This window comes from Prionailurus viverrinus, chromosome D1 (assembly GCF_022837055.1).
Source record: "Prionailurus viverrinus isolate Anna chromosome D1, UM_Priviv_1.0, whole genome shotgun sequence".
Classification (NCBI taxonomy): Eukaryota; Metazoa; Chordata; class Mammalia; order Carnivora; family Felidae; genus Prionailurus; species Prionailurus viverrinus.
In genome coordinates this window covers 66,534,361-66,558,269 of record NC_062570.1, presented here as the reverse complement: position 1 = coordinate 66,558,269, position 23,909 = coordinate 66,534,361, and the positions used below count along the sequence as shown (strand labels likewise).

The 23,909-nt window shown below is 40.0% G+C and overlaps 1 protein-coding gene across 1 annotated transcript in view; it reads right to left on the bottom strand.

Moving 5' to 3' along the window:
- Window positions 1-674: 674 nt before the first annotated feature.
- SWAP70 (switching B cell complex subunit SWAP70) overlaps window positions 675-23,909 on the bottom strand; it is a 77,683-nt gene continuing 54,448 nt past the window's right edge. The window contains exons 4-12 of the mRNA XM_047877750.1: window positions 22,557-22,784; window positions 20,233-20,379; window positions 18,986-19,094; window positions 16,642-16,823; window positions 10,425-10,532; window positions 8,667-8,833; window positions 2,399-2,597; window positions 1,324-1,420; window positions 675-998 (exon numbers count right to left, since the gene is read on the bottom strand). Coding sequence (XP_047733706.1) covers window positions 892-998; window positions 1,324-1,420; window positions 2,399-2,597; window positions 8,667-8,833; window positions 10,425-10,532; window positions 16,642-16,823; window positions 18,986-19,094; window positions 20,233-20,379; window positions 22,557-22,784 — 1,344 coding nt within the window. The 3' untranslated portion in view covers window positions 675-891. The remainder of the gene's footprint in view (window positions 999-1,323; window positions 1,421-2,398; window positions 2,598-8,666; window positions 8,834-10,424; window positions 10,533-16,641; window positions 16,824-18,985; window positions 19,095-20,232; window positions 20,380-22,556; window positions 22,785-23,909) is intronic.

Genomic DNA, 23,909 nt, shown 5'->3' with positions numbered 1-23,909 from the left:
TCATATCCATATTTATCAAGGAAAAGGCCTAATCATGACAAACTTCCATATACTCCTGAAGTTTTCTGTACAGTAACTACAAAAGAAAAAGCAAGGGGTCTGGCAGCACGTTGACCCTTAAAACCTTTTTAAACATTAGGAAGAATTCAGTTAGTATCAAATTATCATTCCAAATGGGATTTACTGAGTTCATCTCTGTGCTGATTCCTAAGTATCTAACTTAGCCAAAGCCTCTTTAATAAGGTGTTTGCCTCCTTGAGCTTAGTGCCACTGAAGCCAGGAAGTAACTCAGCAGCACTGCATTCAGCAGAAACTTCTGCACAACTGCATCCATGGACTGTGCCCTCTTAGCGGAGTCAAGATCCACACGTGGCCAAGGACCGCTCTGTGGGAGCAGCTGGTCAAAAGTATCCATGGCAACCAGCATGCCAAGGCAAGCAGACTGGCCATGTACTCAAAGAAGGAAACATGCTGCCACAGGAAAGGAATGACCCCCATCACTCAGGTTCTGATTATCCAGTAACCCCCTGACCCCACACCCCCATGCACCTCAACATCGGCAGCTGATGGCGGCCACGGCGCGGTTTGCATGCTGCCTCAATCCCACAAGGACCTGAGAGAGCTAAAGGGAATTTTCAGAAGCTAAAGTTTTCAAAGAGTAAATAAAAAGCTTGATAGTGTCAACTTTTTTTTTTTTCAGGTAAGCCCTTATTTTCAGGAAGATAAATAAGAAGCCTTCCTTAGTATATTGGCCTGATAGAAGGCACTGAAGAAAGAATGGTTAGAAGCAGCAAAGCCAGTTCCTTTGTCTTTAGCATCAAGCTTTCCAGCTACACCTGGAATCTGCACAATGGACGGGACTCCTGCCAGCTCGTCGCTCGGGTCACTTGGTCACTCTGTGTTCTTCTTTCCTTTCCAGTTCTTCTCTCTCTCTTCCAGTTCTGCCTGGGTGAAAGCTGCGGGGCCCCAGTTAGTGATCAGGTGAGGGTTTTTTGAACCTAAGGAACAAACACACATTAAATATTCTTCACATTCTTCAATGAACATTACCATTTTTCCAGATAAAATAGTAACTTTCTACTTGATTTCTTCTCTGAGGAATATCCATAAATGTCACACCAGCCAAAACAACTAGAAGATGTATGCAAGGGAATCAACTGAGCCTTCTTATCTAGTACAGAGCAAGTTATTCAAGAGAAATGGGCCCTAAACAGTGTGACTTCTGTATATTTGGGCTCAAGAGGATTTTTAGCACAATTTAAACACACAAATAAAACAAGAATAAATTGGATAAATATCTTACTACTTCAAAGAGCGTGTTACCTGGCTCTATCAATCGAATTAATCCTTCATGCTGGGCCACTTTGTCCTTCCAGCTCTTGGTCTTACTAGTTGCCATCTCCAGCTTCTTCTTAACTCCCTGAAACAAAGGTAGATGTTAAACTATGCAAACACACAGGCAGTTTAAGACCAAATAAAAATGCTTGGGCACTTACTCTGTTCTTGTGGATTATCCCATGAAATCCAGCCACTCGAAGAGGCAAGAACTATTAATCACCCCCATTTTACAGATGTGGAAACCAGGATGCAGAGAGCTTGGGTAACCTGCCCAAGGTCACCCAAAGGACCTAATGACACGGCTACACATGAATACGTAAGATCCTTGTGTACGCATTACGGCTCACCACCCTCGGCCCCAAATCCAGCCTCCTCTGTCCTGTACATGACACCAGGGTGACTCTCCTCACCAGCTGGCACGACTTCAGTTTTGTCAGTAAAGGGCACTGAAGGGTCACTGGAAGAAGGGGCTCTGCTCCCAGGTCCCACTGTGCTCTTCTCAGCAGCTCCTGTGACATGTGGGGCATCCACAGTGCTCACGCCAGTGGATTTTAGTGTCATTGCCCTGTGGGCTGCTTCCCCCAGTCCCCAGAGGACAGCTTCCCAGTCACGGCTTTTCTGCTGTCTGTGGGGCCAAGGCCATGCCCTCTCCAAGGTCTAGATCACAGCAATGCGCAGAAGGGGCGAAGAGCAGATGTGTTCCCTTCCTGGGTGCTCTGCCTCAGTCTCAGAGGCAGGGGCTGCTTCGTGTACGTGCCATTCCTGTATTCGTAGAGTCTTCTTTACTGCTTCGTAGGTAATCCCCTGTTATAGTTAATAATTGTTTATATTAAACTTTCCCTGTTCAAATTACTGTGTGCCTCTTGACTGGACTTTACCTGATACACCTCACCACCTGTAAAAACTACTTCTTACAGCTAAGCAAATACTGTTATTTCTAAATGTTTTTTTAAGTTTTGATTTTAATTCCAGTTAACAAACAATGTTACGTTAGTTTCAGGTGCTTAAATGTTTGTTTTTAAATTTTTACATGGGCGTTTGCAGGGATCAGTTGGATTACCTCATACTGCTCAAGCGCTTGTTTCCGCTCTAGCTCAAGTTGCTCCAGCTGTTCCATGGCTTCCTGAAGGGCCCGCTCTTTCAGGACACGCTGATTCTCCAGCTCCTGTTTCTCCGCTTCAGTTGTCTGAATGGCCTGCTGCTGCTCCAGGTGCCACTTTTCCAGTTCAGCCCTCTTGGAAGACTCTTCCTCCAGCAACCTGCAAGGTGGGGAGCTCAGGACCAAACCTGTCCAGGCTTCCATGCCCGACCCAGTGGATGACGGAGCCACTGAGAGCAGCAGACAAGACCTGATGTCATCTAATCCACCTCCCTCATTTTGCAAGTTGGAAACTAGGGGCCACAGAGGCCCTTATTCACAGCGCTGGCAAGGTGCCCCATGTGTCCTGCCCTGCTCCTCTCTGTTTCACCCTTTTTGGAAAAAATAAAATAAAATAAAATGACATTTATGAAAGGTTTAATGTGCCACAACTGGGCCAAGAGCTAAGTGTATTTTCCCAATCAATCCTCACAGTAAACTTAAGTGCTATCAACATTCACACTTCAACGATGAAGAAAGTGAGACACAAAAGTTTAATGACCTGTACCACATCATTTGACTGGCAGGTGGTAGGGCCAAGTTTTGAAATTTGCCTGATTGCTACAACATTAAAATATTTCTCATCTGGGGGTGCCTGGGCGGCTCAGTCGGTTGAGCGTCTGACTTCGGCTCAGGTCATGATCTCACGGTACGTGGGTTCGAGCCCTGTGTCGGGCTCTGTGCTGACCACTTGCTCAGAGCCCGGAGGCTGCTTCAGATTCTGTGTCTGCTTCTCTCTGCCCCTCCCCTGCTCGCGCTGTCTCACTCTGTCTCTTCAAAAATAAATAGATGAAAAAAAAAATTAAAATTAAAAACATTTCTCATCTAGTACAAACATACTACCAAGGAAAAAGGTAACAAACTAATGATAATGAAAATGAGGGGGAAAGGAGCCAACAAAAGGCAGAATAAAACAGATACCACTTACTGAACAATTACTACATGTCAGATACCTGACTTCATTATTGCTAACCCCCCATCAATTCTGCAAGGTATTTATCATCCCTCCAGATGAAGCAATAAAAATTCAGGTATTTAAAAGTATGTCGCACAGGTAGTGGTGAAATTTTTTTTTTTTTAACATTTATTTATTGTTGAGAGACAGAGAGACAGAGCATGAGCAGGGGAGAGGCAGAGAGAGAGGAGACACAGAATCGGAGACACAGAATCTGAAGCAGGCTCCAGGCTCCCAGCTGACAGCACAGAGCCCGATGCAGGGCTCAAACCCACGAACCACGAGAGCATGACCTGAGCCGAAGTCGGACACTTAACCAAATGAGCCACCCAGGCACCCCGGTAGTAGTGAATTTTAACCAAGGTTTGTGTGACTCTAAAATGTTATCTTGAATAACAGGTTACCTATCTAAGAATATCCAGCTACACAGGCATTTAAATAAAACTAACATACAGCTCAACCCTATACCCAAAGTATAGACAATGTACTTAGATGCCAGCCCAGGACAGGACACATCTCTAGTGGCTTGACCATCAGTATGCTCTTCTAAAACCAATGACTGAAGCCATAAAGTAACAGAATAGACACCCCTTATATCACCACTCCCAACTCCTCCACCCCCGGCCCCCACCACTGAAGAATTCCCTCTACAACATCCTGCAACGTGGTTATCCTACTGTGCTCAAATACTCTGTGGGATGGGCCACTCACTGCTTCAGGAATCAGGCGAGTTCACAGTGGGTTCACAAACGGGCACCCTCAATCCTTCGAAAGTTCCACCTCAACTAGGAAGAGCTTTCCCACCCACTATCCCTAGTTCTACACAGGACCATCCACTCCCTCCTTAGATGTCTCCTGGAGTGTGATACCCACAACTGAACACAACACTGCAAATGTGGTCTGGCCAGTGTTTTTTCACTCACTGTGTGTACATTGTGCACCTTTGTGTGCTTTTCTAGACACTGGGGATACAACAGTGAACAAGACTGGAAAGGCCTGTTTCTTCATCCTAGGGGTGAGAGTATGAAGGGGGAATGGACATTTGCAGGTGTTCAGGCTGCCCAGTCAGAATCCCCTCCATGTGTCCAAGGAATCTGCCACAGGAGGCATCTTGATGGGAAGTAGGGCCCACTTCCCACTACATAAGCCACAGGCCCAACCCCTGCCCTCCTGCCCTGTGGCAGCCAGGGCACAGTGGAAGCCCGAGCTGGGCTTGGCTAAGCAGAGGCCCTTCCTGGAGCTCCGACCCTGAAGCAACTGATGCAAAGCAGAGATAGTGGAGAATTTATCTTGCCGGTGGCGGCAACAGCCCGTGCTGCATGACAGCAGAAGCAATGGTGACTCCCAACACACAGTGCCAATGCTGACATCAGCGACATCCTGGGTGGACTCTCCCCTTGGCCTGGTTTGGGCTGTGGTTTGGGCTGCTCAGCTTCCCTTGGTCCATGCCTGTGTTCAGGCCTGGCCACCTGCCTTTCTTTGGAATTGGTGAACTATTCAAGAAGCTTTCAATTAACTATTTTATTGCTCTAGGAAACCCCAGTTCATTTCTGTGGTTTCCAAATAAGACCCCTGAACAAAGACTAACTACTCTGTCCCTCCGTTTCCTCATTTATAAAAAAGGGATAGAAACTACATCCACCATCAAAGGTTTGTGGATGCATCAGTTGTGATAGTGCATGTAAGGTACCTAGAACTGTGCCGACCACATCTAGGTGCTGGATAAATATCAGCTTGTGTTATTATAGTAGTACTGATACCTCATTTGCTCTGAATACCTCGTATTCACTAACACTACCTGAGAGTGTATGGGGTTTTTGGCAATCGTATCCCAGGAAAGTAATACCATGAATCTTCTCAAAGTCTCCTGGATCCAAGACTCCTGTTGTTACTTTAAAGCTATCTCCTGGGGCACCTGGGTGGCTCAGTTGGTTAAGCATCCAACTTCGGCTCAGGTCATTATCTCCCAGTTCATGAGTTCAAGCCCTGCGTTGGGCTCTGTGCTGACAGCTCAGAGCCTGGAGCCTGCTTTGGATTCTGTGTCTCCCTCTCTCTCTGCCCCTCCCCTGCTCACACTCTGTCTTGCTCTCAAAAATAAAATAAACATTTAAAAAAATTTTTTTCAACTATCTCCTTGGTCTAAAACCATCAGTCCAGCCTGTCAATAGATCTTTTTGAATGCTTTTGACATTCTATACATTATACATCTTCCTCATCTGCAAAGTAAATAAAGGAACAGAAACCAACACACTGAGTAACTACCAAATACTAGACATTACACTAAATACTGTGCATGCAGTTCCTCCTCTAATCTTCACAACAACCCTGCAAGGTAGGCAACTATCCATAATTCTATAGATAAGGAACTGAAGGCTCAAAGTGGTGAAGTGACTTTTCAAAAATTACAGCTAGAAAGTACCAGAACTAAGAATCAAACTCAGACCTCACTCCACAGCTTGGTCCCTAATTGCTTTCAAATATATGAAAAAGTAGTATCACATAGAAGAGTAGCCTCTATTAGTAGAACTTGGATCCATTCATTCATTCATTCAAAAAATATCCCTTGATCTCTCACTATGTGCCAGGCACTGCATTAGTTGCTGGGAATACAGACATAACTTAACAGATCTAAAAATGTAGTGGGTAAAAGTTATAATGGGGCAGATTATGGCTAAGCCCCAAGAACTTTCCAATAATTGAGTTGTCCAAATATTAAATGGTTTTCTTCCGAGGTCCCATTTAGAAGACTCTAGACAACCTTCAATATTACACATCAAAATAACAACAACAACTACAATTTAATTAAAATATATATATACAGGGTGCCTGGATGGCTCAGTGTAGTTAAGCGTCTAACTTTTTTTTTTTTAATTTTTTTTTCAACATTTATTTATTTTTGGGACAGAGAGAGACAGAGCATGAATGGGGGAGGGGCAGAGAGAGAGGGAGACACAGAATCGGAAACAGGCTCCAGGCTCTGAGCCATCAGCCCAGAGCCTGACGCGGGGCTCGAACTCACGGGCCTCGAGATCGTGACCTGGCTGAAGTCGGACGCTTAACCGACTGCGCCACCCAGGTGCCCCTAAGCGTCTAACTCTTGATCTCAGCTCAGGTCATGTTCTCACAGTTTGTGGGATAGAGCCCCACATCGGGCTCTGCACAGACAGCACAGAGCCTGCTTGGGATTCTCTCTCTTCCTCTCTCTCTCTGCCTGTCTCTCAAAATAAATAATAAACTTAAAAAAAAAAAAATCATGTGCTCTAGATGGCTTAAGTCAAAGTTCTTGTATTTAAACAATTTACTACAAAACGTATCTCTGAGGAAACTTCAAACACTGACAGAGAAATGACTATCTTCTAGAAGAACAATGAGATACCAAATATTCTGAGAATGACTTGCTATTGCTTAAAGAAAGATCAGGAAAGTTAACTAAAAAGCCCTCTACAAACGCCCTCAACCTAAGATTATGATTCAGTTCAGCAGTGCTAGACATAAATGTATTACTCAACTCCATGATGCTTTCCTTTGATTTTCAACCCAGGAAGGCCTACCCAGAGGAGTGGGAGCAAGAAGAAAAGCCCCCTCTGACAATCTGACAAAATGTCCCTCTGAATCAGGTCCAGCTTCTGTGACTTCAGGAAAGAGGCAAATCCACCTCACGTAAAAATGACCAAATTTTATTCATCTCAAGTTCCAAAAACTAAGATGAAAAACAAATTCAGAATTCAGTAAATTTAGTAAAATTCACAAAATGGCCTTTGCACACCAAGTTCTCTAATTTCAACTTACTGGAGCAGAGATGCATGTATTGGTTATATTTGTATTCCAAAGGTTGAAACCATTTTGCAATTTACTTAAATCAGATTATACAAAATAATTAGGCCAAGCTTTTTAAATAACAATACCCATGCCTGGCTCCTATCCAAAGATAATTTGATTCAACAAATCCAGGACACTGATTAAGAACTACTATACTAGCTTCAATGACCCAAAATTGTCTCTCACTCAAAACATCACTCATTCTACAAACTCAAAATAATACTTTAATAAATTTCTAGAACAGGGGCGCCTGGATGGCTCAGTTGGTTAAGCATCCGACTCTTGATTTCTGCTCAGGTAGTGACCTCACGGTTCATGAGTTCGAGCCCCGCATTGGACTCTGCACTGACAGTACAGAGCTTTCTCTCCCTCTGTCTCCACCCCTCCCTCACTCGCTTTCTCACTTTCTCTCTCTCTCTCAAAATAAACCAAAAAAAAGACTTGAGGAGTCTGGGTGGCTCAGTGGGTTGAGCATCCAAATTCAGCTCAGGTCATGATCTCACAGTTTGTGGGTTCGAGACCCATTCAGAATTGAGATGAATTCTCAGACACCATGCTAATGTTGTGGGGGTTGGGAGTGGGGGGGACCCTCCATCCCATCACATTAAAATTAAGAACCATAAGAGACATCCCCTGACAAGACATCTTAAAGAAAGCAAATGGGGAAACAAGTTAGAAACTGGAAGAAGATAGCTCAAATTTTCCCTTTGGGGTTTTTATTCTACTTTGTCCTCCCTGCTGCCATGAAGACCACAAATTGAGAGTTCTCACCTGAGATCATGACTATCATAAATAATAAACCTGACTTTTAAAGCTCTGAGGAAAAGAAGAATCTAGCTTTCAAGAACTTCTAAAACTGAGGTGCCTGGCTGGTTCAGTCAGTAGAGTGTGGGATTCTTGATCTCAGGGTCATGAGTTCAAGCTCTGTATTGGGCACAGAGCTTACCAAAATAAGAAACTTCTAAAACTAAGGTTTCAAGTAATAATTATTTAAGGAATGTCACCAATCCTGAATGACCAGATGGAAACTGCTTAATTCCTCATTATCCCTCGAAAGTAGCTGTAACTCTGGCCTGAAACAGGCCTCCACACAGTGGCCCTCTCTGGCCTGGAATGTGTTGAGGAAGGTTCTCACCAGAGCTGCTCCTGGGTCCATGGACATTCTCATTCTAGACATGGACATTCTCACCAAACAGATCCACCAGACTGCTCTAAAATAGATAGAAGGCCTGTCGATAGCCCCAGAAGCAAGGGCCTTCCAGTGCCATAGATGGAGAATAAACAACTCAACCCGCCCAGCCTCCAAGGTCTCTCCAAAATAGCAGAGACACTCCTCCCTCTTCACCAGAATGTTAGTCATTCCTAGAAATTCCTAGAAAAGTACATAAAGACACAGTATACAAACTGATCTGGCACCTGGCCTGAAGCTTCCGCACAGTCTCTTCATCTTGCCGGGCCTGTCTCTCATCCTCGAGAGCCTCCTGCAGCTTTAGGTACATGTCTTCCAGCTCCTGTACTCGCTGCAAATACTGTTCCAGTTCAGAGGACTTCTGAGCAACCTGTTCTTCCATCTGCTGTCTGATCTGATGATATAAAAGGGTCATGTTTAAACTCAGGTTAACTTCACCCTCAGGGAAACTCTCCCACTCCAAACACCACAGCCTACCTTGCAGCTCCGCAGAGTGGGCAGGGCCCTGTCCTTCGCTCCTGGAACTGAAGATGGAGGAAGGAGGGCACCACACCCAGTACCAACACTAAGACCCAAGTCCAGGACACACACCCCAAGTCCAGGACGCAAAGTACACCCCAGATGCTGTGTTCCTGCCCTCTCTGAGTTTCTATCCCTTCCACTCTACACGTTAAGATTCAAGAGTCAAGAAAAAAATCATTCCCCTGTATAATTTCTCCTTAAATTCCTTTTTGTTATAAAGCCACAACCTCTTTACCCACAATCTTCTCTAAAAGGAATGAACCTCTGTCCAGTCAGAAGAGTCCAAGGGTTACAATAAAGGGGAAAGGAAAGACAGACCTGCAGAGTCCTTGGTGCTTCCCTGGCTGCCTTGAGGCCCCTCCACTCCTGCCCTAGGGCACCTCCAGTCCTGGGGGGCCTCACGCAGCTACGTCAGTGCCCTAACAACTCAATGGTTTCTCCCTTCTGTATTAAAGTTTTGAATCTCTGCCTTAAAAATTGAAAGACAAGGACATCCAAATGTAATAGCACACACATTAGTGTATGTGTCTGCGGTTTATAAAATATTCACACTTGCTCACATCATCCTAAGAGTCATGACAGATCACATGACAATGCCTCCAATTTAAAGAAGAGAAAACTAATGCTCAGAAGAAGGAGCAGAGAGGAAAAAAACCCAGATGTTCTGGCTGTGCACACAGCAACTCCTTCGTATCATATCTGCCCCGCTTGTGCAGTTTCTCTCATAAAACAAACATGTCTGTTTCAACTCTAAGCAACAAAAAGTTACTTAAAAAAACATCATGAGCAGCTATTTAATGGGCACTGGACTCAGTACCCTCCCACAAATTACAACTCTGTGTAAGAAGACCTGTGTTCTAATTAACTATCTAACCACCTAGGGCAACCTGACTCTTGGATGTCTTGGGGGATGGGAACCTCTAAGATGAATCAGAGCTGCCAAGAGCAGCAGACCAAAATTCCTATATTCTCATGATTTCAGAACCCCCCCCCCCCACTTTGCTCATTACAGAAGAGAAAGGTCATGAAACCCATGTTTACTTTTCCCCCTAGCTATTTATTTTCCAAGCCAGGCCTTTCTGAGAAGGAAAATAGGATGCTGTTAATAATTATATCAGGATGGCAAGGACTGTCCCAGGCAAACCAAGAGATACAGTCACCCTAATCACAGTAGTTATCACCCTATTCCATGAATTTCTATTCTGGGGTCCTAAAAGCAAGATTTATGTCTTTTACCTTTATATCCTGGCATGATGCCTAGTACATAGAAGGTGCTCAATAAAACCATAATGAACAAACACAGAACTTCCCCCAATAGCCCACTGCATGTCTATATAGCATAGCCCAGCTGACAAGATGGCCTCACTCCAGTCTCCCAGGCCTTGACCCCTCCCCCTTCACCCAGAAAGAACCATTGTGAGCTAATGCAGCAGTGTTCCCAGGTTCCCAGCTGTAGCACTCACAAGCTTCTCTCGCTCCAGCTCTGTGCTGAACCTCGCCTGTAGTTCCACTTGAGTCTGAAGGCGTTTCTTTTCTTCTTCTGCTGCACGAGACGCTGCTTCTTCCAGTTTCTATCCAATCAAAACCCACCCACAGAAAAGCAGTAAGTAGGGGTGCCTGGGTGGCTCAGTCAGTTGAGCGTCCAGCTTCGGCTCAGGTCATGATCTCACGGTTCGTGAGTTCAAGCCCCGTGTCGGGCTCTGCGCTGACAGCTCAGAGCCTGGAGCCTGTTTCAGATTCTGTCTCCCTCTCGCTCTGCCCTGACCCTGCTTGTGCTCTGTCTCTCTGCCTCTAAAATAAATAAACATTAAAAAAAAAAAAAATTAAAAAAAAAAAGCAGTAAGTATTAGAGTGGAGGTGTATTAGGAAAGAGAAATGGCCACACCTAAGTACATGGGAAAAGCAAAACATTCTTAATGTTCAATCAAGCTAGAATAAAAACCTTTAGATCCACTGGAATTCCATTCCAACAATTTTCCCAGTGAACATACAGAATGAATTAGGTAAATGAATGACTTGTTAAGTCTGAACAACATTTTGCAAAGAAAATTTTGTAGAGTCATGGAGTTAAATTCACTTACAAATGCATTCGTGAGGTTCAACATCTATTTCTTCAGCTCCTTCTACAGTTTTGTCATCTCACACGTTACTCCTTTAAAACTTTTACCAGAGCTTGACTTCCAGAGGGTGGCAGTGAGGAGCTCCATGGACCCATTTCCCAGCAAAACACCCATAACTGGTGAAAATAATTTCAAAAAAACCCCGAAAAACAACCATTTAAAGTCTCCAGAAATTAAACCAATTGCATATAGCAAATGGAGAAGATTTATCCAAAAAAAATGAGGCAAGCCTAGAAGACCAGAGGGTACCACCTCTACCTGGTGATGGGCTCAGAAAGCAGGGGTATCACACCCAGAAAAGCAGACCACTAGTTTCTGCCACCAGCTCCAGAGCATTGGCACAGAGGTTTGCCTAGGCAGAGATCTGGAGCTCTCCCCAAAAGAAATGACATTATTTAAAACAGATGTGTGGAAGTTCAAACTTAAAGATGCTCTTGAAAACAATGGAGATTTTAAGGAATTAAGAGGAGGCTCATAGCTCCAAGAGACCAACAAACTATAAACCACACACCAGGTGGAAGTTTAACAGAGAGAACCAGTTACAGAAAGTAAAGAGCCCTTATGTAATAGGAATAAGTCTCAAAGACTACATATGGGCTTGAATTTAAATAGTATCAGACTGTGGAGCAAGTTAGGCCCCAAGCCCTTGTTGAAAACAATAGGGCTCTAACAGCTAGATAGGATAGCAACAGAGGCATACAGGTTAACAGAGCGATTAGAGAAAGAAACACACAAAGAGAACCTTAACATCATGGTCACCTCAGGGTATCTCGTACATGCCCAAGGCTGTGCCTCTGATGAAGAAGACCGTCAGAGGCTTCACAGTGTGAAGAAACAGACCTCATTGAAACAGCCTAGCCAAGTCAGGAGACAAATGAATAAGCAACAACAGGCCCCAGGGGGAGGGGAGAAATCTATATCCAGAGTTGCTACAATATATTGTCTAAAATGTCCAGTTTTCCAAATGGAAAGATATTTCACGCTCGTGGGTTGGAAGAAGAAATATTGTTTAAAATGTCCATACCACCCAAAACAATCTACAAATTTAATGTAATCCCTATCAAAATTCCAACAGCATTTTTCACAATACTACAAGAATAATGCTAAAATTTGTATGGAATCACAAAAGAAGTGGTTTGAAAAAGAAGAAGAAAACTGGAGGTATCACAATCCCAGATTTCAGGATATACCACACAAAGCTGTAGTAATCAAAACAGTATGGTATTGGCATTAAAAACAGACACATAGATCAACAAAACAGAACAGGAAACCCAGAAATAAACCCACAATTATATGGTCAATTAATCTAAAACAAAGGAGGCAAGAATATGCAATGGGAAAAAGACAGTCTCTTCAACAAATGGTGTTGGGAAAACTGGACAGCAATATGCCAAAGAATGAAACTGGACCACTTTCTTACACCAAACACAATAATAAACACACAATAGATTAAAGACCTAAACGTGAGACCTGAGACCATAAAAATCGTGGAAGAGAGGGCACAGACAGTACTTTCTCTGACACTGGTCATAGCAACATTTTTCTAGATACGTCTCCTGAAGCAAGGGAAACAAAAGCAAAAATAAACTATTGGGACTACATCAAAATAGAAAGCCTCTGCACAGCACAGAAAACAATCCACGCAACTAAAAGAGAGCCTACTGAATGGGAGAAGATAGTTGCAAATGATATATCTGATAAGTGGCTCATATCCAAAATATATAAAGAACTGACACAACATCAAAAAAAAAAAAAAAAAAAGCAAATAAGTAAAAATGGGCAGAAGACATGAACAGACATTTCTCCAATGAAAACATACAGATGGCTAACAGACACATGAAAAGATGCTCAACATCACTCATCATCGGGGAAATGAAATCAAAACCAAAATGAGACATCACCTCACACCTGTCAGAATGGTTAAAATAAAAAACACAAGAAACAAGTATTGGCAAGGATGTGGAGGAAAAGGAACCTTTGTGCACTGCTGGTGGGAATGCAAACTGGTGCAGCCACTTTGGAAAAGAGTATGCAGCTTCCTCAGAAACCTAAGCACAGAATTACCATGTGATCCAGTAATCACACTACTGGGTATTTACCCAAAGAATACAAAAACACTGAGTCAGAAATATATATGCACATCTCTGTTTATTGCAGCATTATTTACAATAGCAAGATATGGAAACAACCCAAATGCCCATCAACAAATGAATAGATAAAGAAGTGGTATGTGTGTATGTACACATACACACACAATGGAATAGTACTCAGCCATGAAACAGAATGAAATCTTGCCATTTGCAATGTGGATGGATCTAGAGGATCTAGTACAATGGTAGGTAAAATAGAGAAAGACTAATAACATGATTTCAGTTATATGTAAAAATTTAAGAAACAAAACAATGGAAATAAGAGAGAAAAAAAAGATTCTTAAATATAGAGAACAAACTGATGGTTACCAGAGAGGAGGTGGGTGGGGGAATGGGTGAAATAGGTGGAAGGGATTAAGAGTACACTCATTGTGATGAGCACTGAGTAATGTGTGGAATTGTTGTTGAATCGCTAAACACTTGAAACTAATATGACACTATAATGTTAATTATACTGGAACTTAAAAAATAAATTTTTAAAAATAAATATTAAAAATAATAATAAAATAAAATGTCCAGGGAAAAAAGCGGGCAATAGACTGCCTCTGAAGGGGCCCTGGTGGTGGATTTAGCAAAGATTTCATAAAAGTTTTATGTTCAAAGAACTCAAGGAAACCAAGCTTAAGGAAGTAATAGAAGGTATAACAATACCCTATCAAATAGAGATTATCAATAAAAAGATATAAATTATAAAAATAACCAACTGGAAATTATGGAGTTTAAAAGCATGATAACTAAAATGAAAACTTCACTAGATGTTTTCACCTTACATATTTGGGCTGCAAGAAGAATCAAAGATCAATTGATAGAAATGCAATTTGAAGAACAGAGAGAAAAAGGAATGAAGAAAAATGAACAGAGCCTCAGAGAAATGTGGGACACTATTAAGCGTACCAACATTCACATAATGAGAGTTTCCAAAGAAGAGGGAAGAGAGAAAGGAACAGGAAAAAATGTTTAAAGAAATAATGGCTGAAAACTTTCCCAATTTGATGGAAAACATTAACCGACACATCCAAGAATTCAACAGATTCAAGGATAAACACAGAGATATACACCACACCCATCATAATAAACCTGTAAAAAGACAAAGTAAAAAAGAAAATCCTGAAAGCAACAGGAAAAAAATGATTCATCACACACAAGAAAACATCAATAAAATTGACAGATGACTTCTCATCAAAAACACGTAACTAGTTCTGGGCAAAGTACTGTAAACAGAAGTGACACTTCTGAGCTGGAGTAGTTAACTGCCAAACCCTTGAACACTTTTTCCTCTGTTACAGTGATTAGTAAGATTTGAAATAGTAGCTGTTGCATCAGCCTGAATTTCATAATTGTAAGTGTATATACTCTGCTCCAGCAATCCCATTTCTGAGAATTTATTCTAAACACATACAGTAAAACCTTGGATTGCGAGTAACTTGTTCTGCAGTGTTCCACAACACAAGCAAACATTTCTAATAAATTTATTGACAAATGAGAAACGTCTTGCAATACAAGTAGTATGTGATGCTGAACATCACATGATCATAAATGAGTCAATGGTTCTTGAAATTCACTTTGAGAAACAAATGTTTTGTATTACAAGCATGTTTCTGGAACAAATTATGCTCATAAACCAAGGTTTTACTGAATTATTAGAACGTGTATAAAATGATACAGGTACAAAATAATTCCCTGTAGCATTGCCTATTTAATCAAAAGAGTAAAAATAACCCAAATGTTCATCAACAGGGGACTGGCATTGTTTTCTTAATTTCTCTTTCTGAAAGTCCATTATTAATGTGTATAGACGTTACAGAATTTTGCATATTTTTTATTCTACAACTTTACTGAATTTATTAGTTCTAACAGTTTTTTGATGGAGTTAATAGTTTTTTCTATATATAATATCATGTCATCTGCAAATAGGGACAATTTTACTTCTTACTTTCCAATTTGCAGATCTTTTCTTCTTTTTCTTGTCTAATTGCTCTGGCTAGGCCTTCAAATACTATGCTGAATGAAAGTGGTGAGAGTAGATGTCTTTCTCTTATTCCTGAGCTTAGAGGAAAAGCTTATGATGTTAAGTATGGGCTTTGTATGCATTTATTATTTGAGATACATTCTCCCCACACTTGCTTTGTTGAGAGTTTTTAACATAAGTCAATGTTGAATTTGTCAAATGCTTTTCTGCAACTATTGAGATGATCATATGATTTTTATCTTTCATTTTTATAATGTAGTGTATCGTACTTATTAGCAAACAAGATTAAAAAATGTGAAATGAGACATAAAAAAATAAAATATTGGAGAGGGGAAAATAAAAATGTTGAGCTTGAGAATGGGATCAAACTTAAGCTATCAACTTAAAATAGTGTTACCAATATAAGTTGTTATATGTAAGCTTCATGGTAATCACAAGGCAAAAACCTATTTTAAATATGCAAAAGATAAAGAGAAGGGATATAAACATAGCACTAAAAGAAGTCATCAAACCATAAAAGAGGAGAGCAAGAGAAAAAAGGAACAGAGAAGAACTACAAAAACAGCCAGAGAACAATCAACAAAATGGCAGCAAGTACCTATCAATAATTAATGTAAATACACTAAACTCTCCAATCAAAAGACAGAGTGACTGAATAGGGTTTAAAAAAAAATTTTTTTAATGTTTGTTTATTTTTGAGAGAGAGACAGAGTGTGAGCAGGGGAGGGGCAGAGAGAGAGACACACACACAGAATCTGAATACGAAGCAGGCTCCAAGCTCTGAGCTGTCAGCACAGAGCCTGACATAGGGCTTGAATTCATGAACCACAAGATCATGAGTTCAGACACTTACCAGACTGTTAACAGTCAGACACTTAACAGACTGAGCCACCCAGGAGTCCCCAAAAGTATTAAAAAATTCTTTGTGAGTCTATTCAGAGGATATCAGCACAAAGTGTGGCATTTCCATGGACTGCAAAGGGAGAACCCCAACAGAAATGAGGGGGCTTATACTGTGAGCATCTCCCATACTCCAGGGCATAGGTGCTACATAGGAGGACACAAAAGGGTCTCTGATCTTGTCGTTAGCAGGTGTTCACTGATGAAAGGCAGACAGGCTCAGGTGCCCATACACTGGGGACCCACTACCACCCCAGAACCATGATATAACTGAGCAACAAGGTTTCCCAATGAACATCAATTATTCTAGTTGTTTTCTGGTCAATGAAATGTCTTGCTGACCTGAGATCCTCATACTGCCAAGGCTGGAAAAACCAGATTATCTCACTTAGTAACCTAGACACACTTCCTAAGAAAACAATTAACAAAAAAAATCTCTCTAAAATTGCATGAACCTGGTCTTGGTAGAACCAAAGCTTGTAAGTAAGGAAGCTGTGGCTCCTGCAATGAAACAGAGCGCCCTCCCTCAGCCCATTCCCACCTTCCTCACGGTCTCCAGCTCCTGCTGCTTATTTTCGTTGGCAGTCTGGAGCTCCTTCATCTGTCGCTCCAGTTCCTCCTGTTCAGCCAGCAGCTTCTTCCGGAGTTCTTTCCGACGTTGTCGGGCTTCTTTATGTGGTGGGGGGCTGCCCAACTTCAACAGATGGATAGTAGAGTGAATGGCTATAAAAAGTGTAAGATAAAAAACGGAATATACTGTTTATTCTTTGTAAGCCTAACATAAACATGGCACATTGGGAAGAAAACCAGAGACCCAGTGTAGATTCTGATTCTGCCACTGAGAAATGGTGTGACCTTGAGCAAGCCACATAACCTGCTGCAGAATCAGTTTCCTCATCTCTAAAATGAAAGAGATGATTTCTAGAGTCCCTTCCAGCTCTAAAATTCCGTAACTGTACATCTGTGCTTAAAAAGATACTTGATTCGGGAATATCACACACATTTGAAGAACTTCAAATACTTTCAATTAATTCCCTTCTCTCTATTTCTCAAAAGGCCAAATAAGAACAAGACATAGTTAGGGTTGAGATTATTAGTTCCTGATATCTGACTTGCTACCTGCTGGGTTTAGTCTGCCCCTTATCTATGCCTTATGAAACCATCCCTTATACACTCCCTTCCTGAGATGGTAATAATAGCTACCAGTTATTGAATAGTTGCTATATGTATACCTTTTATATGCATTATCTAATTTTTACATATTTTCCTGATTGTTTGAATTCTTTAAATTTAATTTTTTGAACAGCTAATACTCTCACATTGTTCAAATTCAAAAGCATAAAAAAATCTACAGGAAAAGTCTCCCTCCTATTCTTATCCCCAAGTACTGGGTTCCCCTCTCCACTACCAACTAATGTTAACAATTTCTTCTGCATCTTTCCAGAGATATTTTAAGCATATGCAAATAAGGAGGTACATACACCTTCCACCTTCCTTTGACATAATACACCCTTCTGAGCCTTGGTTTTTTTCACTTAATTTATCTTGGAGAGATTTCCATTATCAGTACATCAAACATTAAACATAATGTACCTAACTGTACATTACTGTGTTACTGTACCATAATTTATTCAACCATTTCACAATTAATGGATACTTAGGCTGTTTGCAATCTATCACAAACATTTCTGCAATGATGTGTCTTTTTTAAAATGTGCAAGTATAGGGGCACGTGGGTGGCTCAGTCGGTTAAGCATCCAACTTTCACTCAGGTCATAATCTCACAGTTTGTGAGTTTGAGCCCCACGTCGGGCTCTGTGCTGACAGCTCAGAGGCTGGAGCCTGCTTCAGATTCTGTGTCTCCCTCTCTCTCTCTCTGCCCCTCCTCCGCTCGCACTCTCTCTCAAAAATAAATAAGTATTCTAGAAACATTTTTAATGTGCAAGTATATCTTCATTATCTAATTATTAGCCCTCACAAAAACCTTGAGAGGTAGGTACTATTATCCCTATTCTACAGAAGAGGAAAAACAGCTACAAAATTCCTAACTCAACTCAAGTGACCCAGGAAAGAGGACTTAAACCTAGGTGCGCTTGCCTCAAACTCTTAAACCACATCGAAATGACCACAACTTTCAGCATAACAGTATCTTACTTATGTCAAAGAATACCATATTCGGAATCCCTTTTCATGATTAAAAAAAAAAAAAAAACTCATTGGAAGGCCTGGGGGGCTCAGTCAGTTAAGCATCCAACTCTTGGTTTCAGCTCAGGTCATAATCTCACAGTTTGTGAGTTCGAGCCCCATGTCCGTCTCTACACTGACAGCATGGAGCCTGCTTGGGATTCTCCCTCTCCCTCTCTCTCTCTCTCTCTCTCTCTCTGTCCATCTCCCACTTGTGCTCTCTCTCTCTGAAAATAAATAAATAAGCTTTTAAAAAAGTTATTAAATCAAAAGTTTGTGTTCTTGAGATAATTATTTGAAACTAGTGATTTCTTGTGAAAATAACAAATCTTGAAAATTATTGGAAATATTCAAAAGCGACTGTATTATTCCTGTTTTCTGTATTATTAAAAATTCATGATGATCACTTTAAAATTCTTCATAGTCCTTAAAATGGGAAATTCCATTATCTTTAAATAATAAAAGTAAAAAAAAGAAACCCTAAAATGTATAGTTTATAATTTTCCCACAAGTTCATTATACAAATGAAATTGATAAAAAATTTGGGACTTCCTTTCACTTTATTTTTCTTTCAGTTACTATGCTGCATGTAGAAATAACTACAATGAGGGAACAATGCCTCATGAGATTAAAATGAGATTTAAAAATACAAAGTCAGAGCTCTCAAGTTATATCATGACAAATAATAAAAATTGCCTTACCCTGAATCCACTCCTGTTTCTTCTTCTTATCTGAGGCACTGATTTCAAAGGTTTTATCAAAACATTTTATGAGAAAAAGGCATTTCTTCCCATCTTTGTCAGGCAAGGACTAACAAAGAAAGCAAAATTAGTTATTTTTAATTTTATTTCTAAGCATTGAAATTAAGTTCAATCTGAACTATTTACACAAATCTTGCTGAAATTCAACATCAATAAAAAAAAGTCCATAAGAGCATATTTCTAATTTACAAAATGCTGTCCTCTAGGCAACATTACCTATGGTAATAAATAACCCTGATTAGCATACTTCATCTGGACTAGGAGAACCACCAACACCTGATAGGGACACTATGCTTTGGCTTTCCTAAGCACAATGACTCTTGTACGTGAGCACATCCTTTATAGGAACCCTGGAAGGTATACCCACGTATTGACTCCAATGGGCTATGAGACTTCTAAGCCAGGGTGATTCCCACATCTGCCTGATGCAGATCCACTCTCTTTGACCTGGGATGTTACTGCTAGCAAGCTGTAGCTCCTCTCCTATATCCTTATAAGTAGACTGGTATGGCCTATGATAACCTCGTGAGTATCCATGTGTAGTTGAATCTAAGAAGACCGCTTAGTGGGCAGTGCAAACCCAGAGGCATTAATATATCTATACTATTTCATCCATCAAAATACACTGTCATTTATGAGTGAGATGTTAGGTATTTTAAATGTTCTTCAAGAAATACAAATATGGTGATAGTTTAGATATAAATTAAAAACTCAAAATTACTGTTCTTGAAGACTTCACTTCTTTACCGAATTAATATCTGGGAATAAAGTGTACTGAAAGTCACCCAAAATACTCAAAGGTAATGCTCCCATTTTCATTAGTTTTATTTACTATACTCAAAATGGCCCAGATGTCATGGTATATTCATGATTTCAAACACTGTCTTACTGAATAATTTTGTGCTCTTTTTTATGACTCCATTTTATTCAATAAATGATTCCTTAAACGTACAAACAAATCTGATTTAATCCCTATACTTTTTCCATAAGATAGAAGATAAATTCACATTACAAAAAACTTTTTTCAGTTATCTCTGGTTTTTGGTTCAGAAACTATGGCAACTGTATGCCTATGTTATTTTAGAAATGTAAATTTTAAGATTCTTTCAAGACTCTAAAGTCTAGAAGGAATATAAAACACTTGGGCAGCAGGGGGCAGCAACAGAAAGAAGTAACAGTAGACTGACCTCCACACAGCAGTTTTCATCCAAGAGAATGTCTCCTTTCTTATCTTTCAGATCTTCACCCACATAATAAGAAATTATATTGGGTTTTAGTACAAACCAGCGTTCAGTCCAGTTTTTCCGTCTATGGCCTTTTTTCATCATGTAACCCTATGAAAGATTAAATTTTATATAAATACCTGTTCTTTTTCTTATAAGAGCTGATATCTCTTCCTGAATACGTGAATATCAGTGGTTCTTGACCTCTGGAGATCATGAACCCACTGAGGATCTATGAAGGCCAGGGGCACTATACCCAGTCAAATTCATGCTAATACATGCACACAAAAGTTTACACAGAATTCTGGGCATGCAGAGACAACCCCTCTAACTCCACCCCATGCTACATACAGAGAGTAGCCTTAGGACTCCTGGTGCTAAAAACATTGTGATTTTTTAGAATTCCTTATCTTTTAGGGATACCTATTGAAATATTTATAGATAAAATGAAATATCTGGGATTTGTTTCAAGATACAGGAGAGGCAAAAGTAGGAGAGTAGGATTAACTATGTGTTGGTAGTTACTGGGGCCGGGTGAATGGTATATGGGGGTTCATTATACTATTCTGTCTATTCTGATTCACACACACACACACACACACACACACACACACGAAACCCTGACAGTGATTCTCAGCAAACTAAAACCTCAATCAATGAAAATATTAAAGTTGGCCAAATATATCTTTCAACCAATCACCTTCTGGCACCAACCTACCCTTCCTACCTGACCTCTCACTATTCTGGAGGATGAACTCCTCCAGATGAGCAGAAAGAAAAAGAACTGGACCAAGTAGTTAGGATTCTGGCTTCTACACTTGCACTTCTATACTTTCTTCCCACAAATCAGTCACAAAGGTATATAACTCATATTTTTACTTCAGCAAAATTATAATTATAGGCCAAAGCCCTTCAGGGTTGTCTGAGAATAGATGAATTTTAAATAGTAAATGCACAAGTGCTGATACCCTATAGCAGACTATTCATTATCATTATATAATATAAGCTTGACTGTATCATTTGGTTATTATACCAAGTTCTAATCATATTACTTGTTCAGCTTCCTCATCCTTGGCCATTTAAGCAAAAGCTATCTCATACTGAAATTCATCTGTAGTCCAATTATCCTGCCATCCTGGTGGGCCTAGAAGTCCTCTTTGGACACAGACCATGTCTCACATCTCTTTGTAGCACCAAAAACCTATACAAATGAAACCTCAATTAATGTTTCTTGATGGGTTCAATTAGGGAAAAAGAGCAAAGACACAACTTCACCTCCTGAGCAAATAAAGGACCAAAGTAAGGAAATCCCAAATTGGAATTATTATTCAGTATAATAATGTAAAAAATATGAAAGAGCCGCTAAAAAAAAAAACAACATGTAAATTCTATTTAACAATCATTAAGCATTCCATATTTATATCAGATGCTATGTAGGTCATAATCTAACAAGATAAATGCAACTTTGCTATATAAAGGTATTTACTCCAAAAATAAGGGTATTTTTCTAATTTTATAAAAATATATAGAGGTGTCGGGGTGGTTCAGTCGGCTAAGCGTCTGACTTCAGCTAGGGTCACGATCCCACAGTTTGTGAGTTCGAGCCCTGCATCAGGCTCTCTGCTGTCAGTACAGAGCCCACTTCAGATCCTCTGTCCCCCTCTCTCTCTGCCCCTACCCAGCTGGTTCTCTCTCTCTCTCAAAATAAAGAAATAAACTTAAAAAAAATAATAAAAAAATTAAAATATGTAATCATATGCATACATTCATGTATAGAATCTAGTAGTAAATCCAATCAACAAGAAAGGAATAAAGAATAAAATAAAATTTACAGGAATCCCACAATCCAGGAGTAATCACTTTTAACATTTTGGTGAGCATCCTTCCAGATAGCCCTACACATATATATCACATTACATGAAAGGGATTACAATATACTTCCTGTTCAACAACCTGTTTTTTTTTTTCTCTGAACAACATGCCATGAGGATCTCTCAGATCAACAAGTATGGATGTACACGTGACATGAAAGTACTTTAAAGATAGTTTGGAAATGTGGTCATTTAAACAATTCTTTCAAAATAGCAACTTCCCAATGCTTAAGTATACTTCAAAATTGTATCAGTAATTTTTTTTAAGCCTAATACAAGACTGGGAAAATAAGAAACTTTATTCTTGTTCTAAATCAGTATAAAGGTATAAATGACTTATACTCAAATGAAAATGTCTTATTTCAAACATGTCAAAGTCTAAAGGTAAGGAGAAACACAGTGTTCCAGGACTCTTACCTGTTTCAACACATCTAATATAAGCTCATTAAAGACTTCATTAATTGCCATGGACACTGTCTGCCGATCCATGCCTTTGCTAAACTGTCCATTTCCAATAAGTTCAATCAGTTCCCACACAGAAAGACCATCTTTACTGTCATCAAAGTTGATTTTATAATGCTCAAATTGTTCCTGTTGCCAACCTCCTCCCATAGCTTCTGTAAGTTTCTTAAGCAGGTATTCAATCTATAAAAAGAAAAAATTTTAATTATTAATTCCTAGTAAAAAAAATAGTAACTTTTAAACTTAGGTATGTATCCATGTTATTTACACTGATAAGGTCAACTTAGGAAATGTTCCTTTTTAGTTTCAAAATTATATCTTTAAAAAATCATGATATTATCAGAGGAAAGGTATAGATAAAATGCCACTAGTCCTGTATTAACCTTATAGAATAAGGACCAAAAACTGAGGGGCACCTGGGTGGCTTAGTTGGCTAAGCATCCAGCTTTGGCTCAAGTCATGATCTCACAGTTCATGAATTTGAACCCCCAAGTCGAGCTCTGTGCTGACAGCTCAGAGACTGGAGCCTACTTCAGATTCTGTGTCTCCCTCTCTCTCTGCCCCTCCCCCACTGGTGCTCTGTCTCTCTTGCTCTCTCAAAAATAAAATAAACATTACAAAAAAATTTTTTGAAGGAATCAAAAACTTATAACCCTCTAATAGTATAGTATATTTGTATACTATAGCAGAACTAAAGCAAACTGTACACATACACTTAATTGATGTGGTTTGACTACTCTCTGTTGGATAAATACTTAAATATATCAGAATATCGATCTTACTGAATTAATATGCAAGTATTAATTAAATAAGCATCTCAAATTAGTATTTACAACTTAGTCCCCAATTTATAAATTTCCCACGTAAGCCAATTATTTGAAATTTATGATGCTTCCTCCCATTATAACATTGACAATGTTGGAAACAATGGCCAAATTCCTACCCTGGGCTGAAAAAGCTTATTAAATCCTGAAAAACATACCTTTGTGTAGAACAGTAGAAAATATTGCTATTCAAATAACAGCAGGTAAACAAAACAGGCAATAATACTCACTGAATGAGAAACTGCTATCTTCTGGAAAGCCTGGGTTTCCTACAATGCTATCAAAGTCAACACATCCAAAAATGAATGCGTCACCTCTACCTTCCAAATGGTTTTCCCTTCTATTATTGATTTCAGTTGGGAACAACACCATTCACCCATGCCAATCCTTGTTCCCTATTCCTTTATTCCAAATCAGTGATAAAATCCTACTGTTTCACTTCCCCAGATCAGTGCTTTTCAAACTGTAGGTTATAACCCAATAT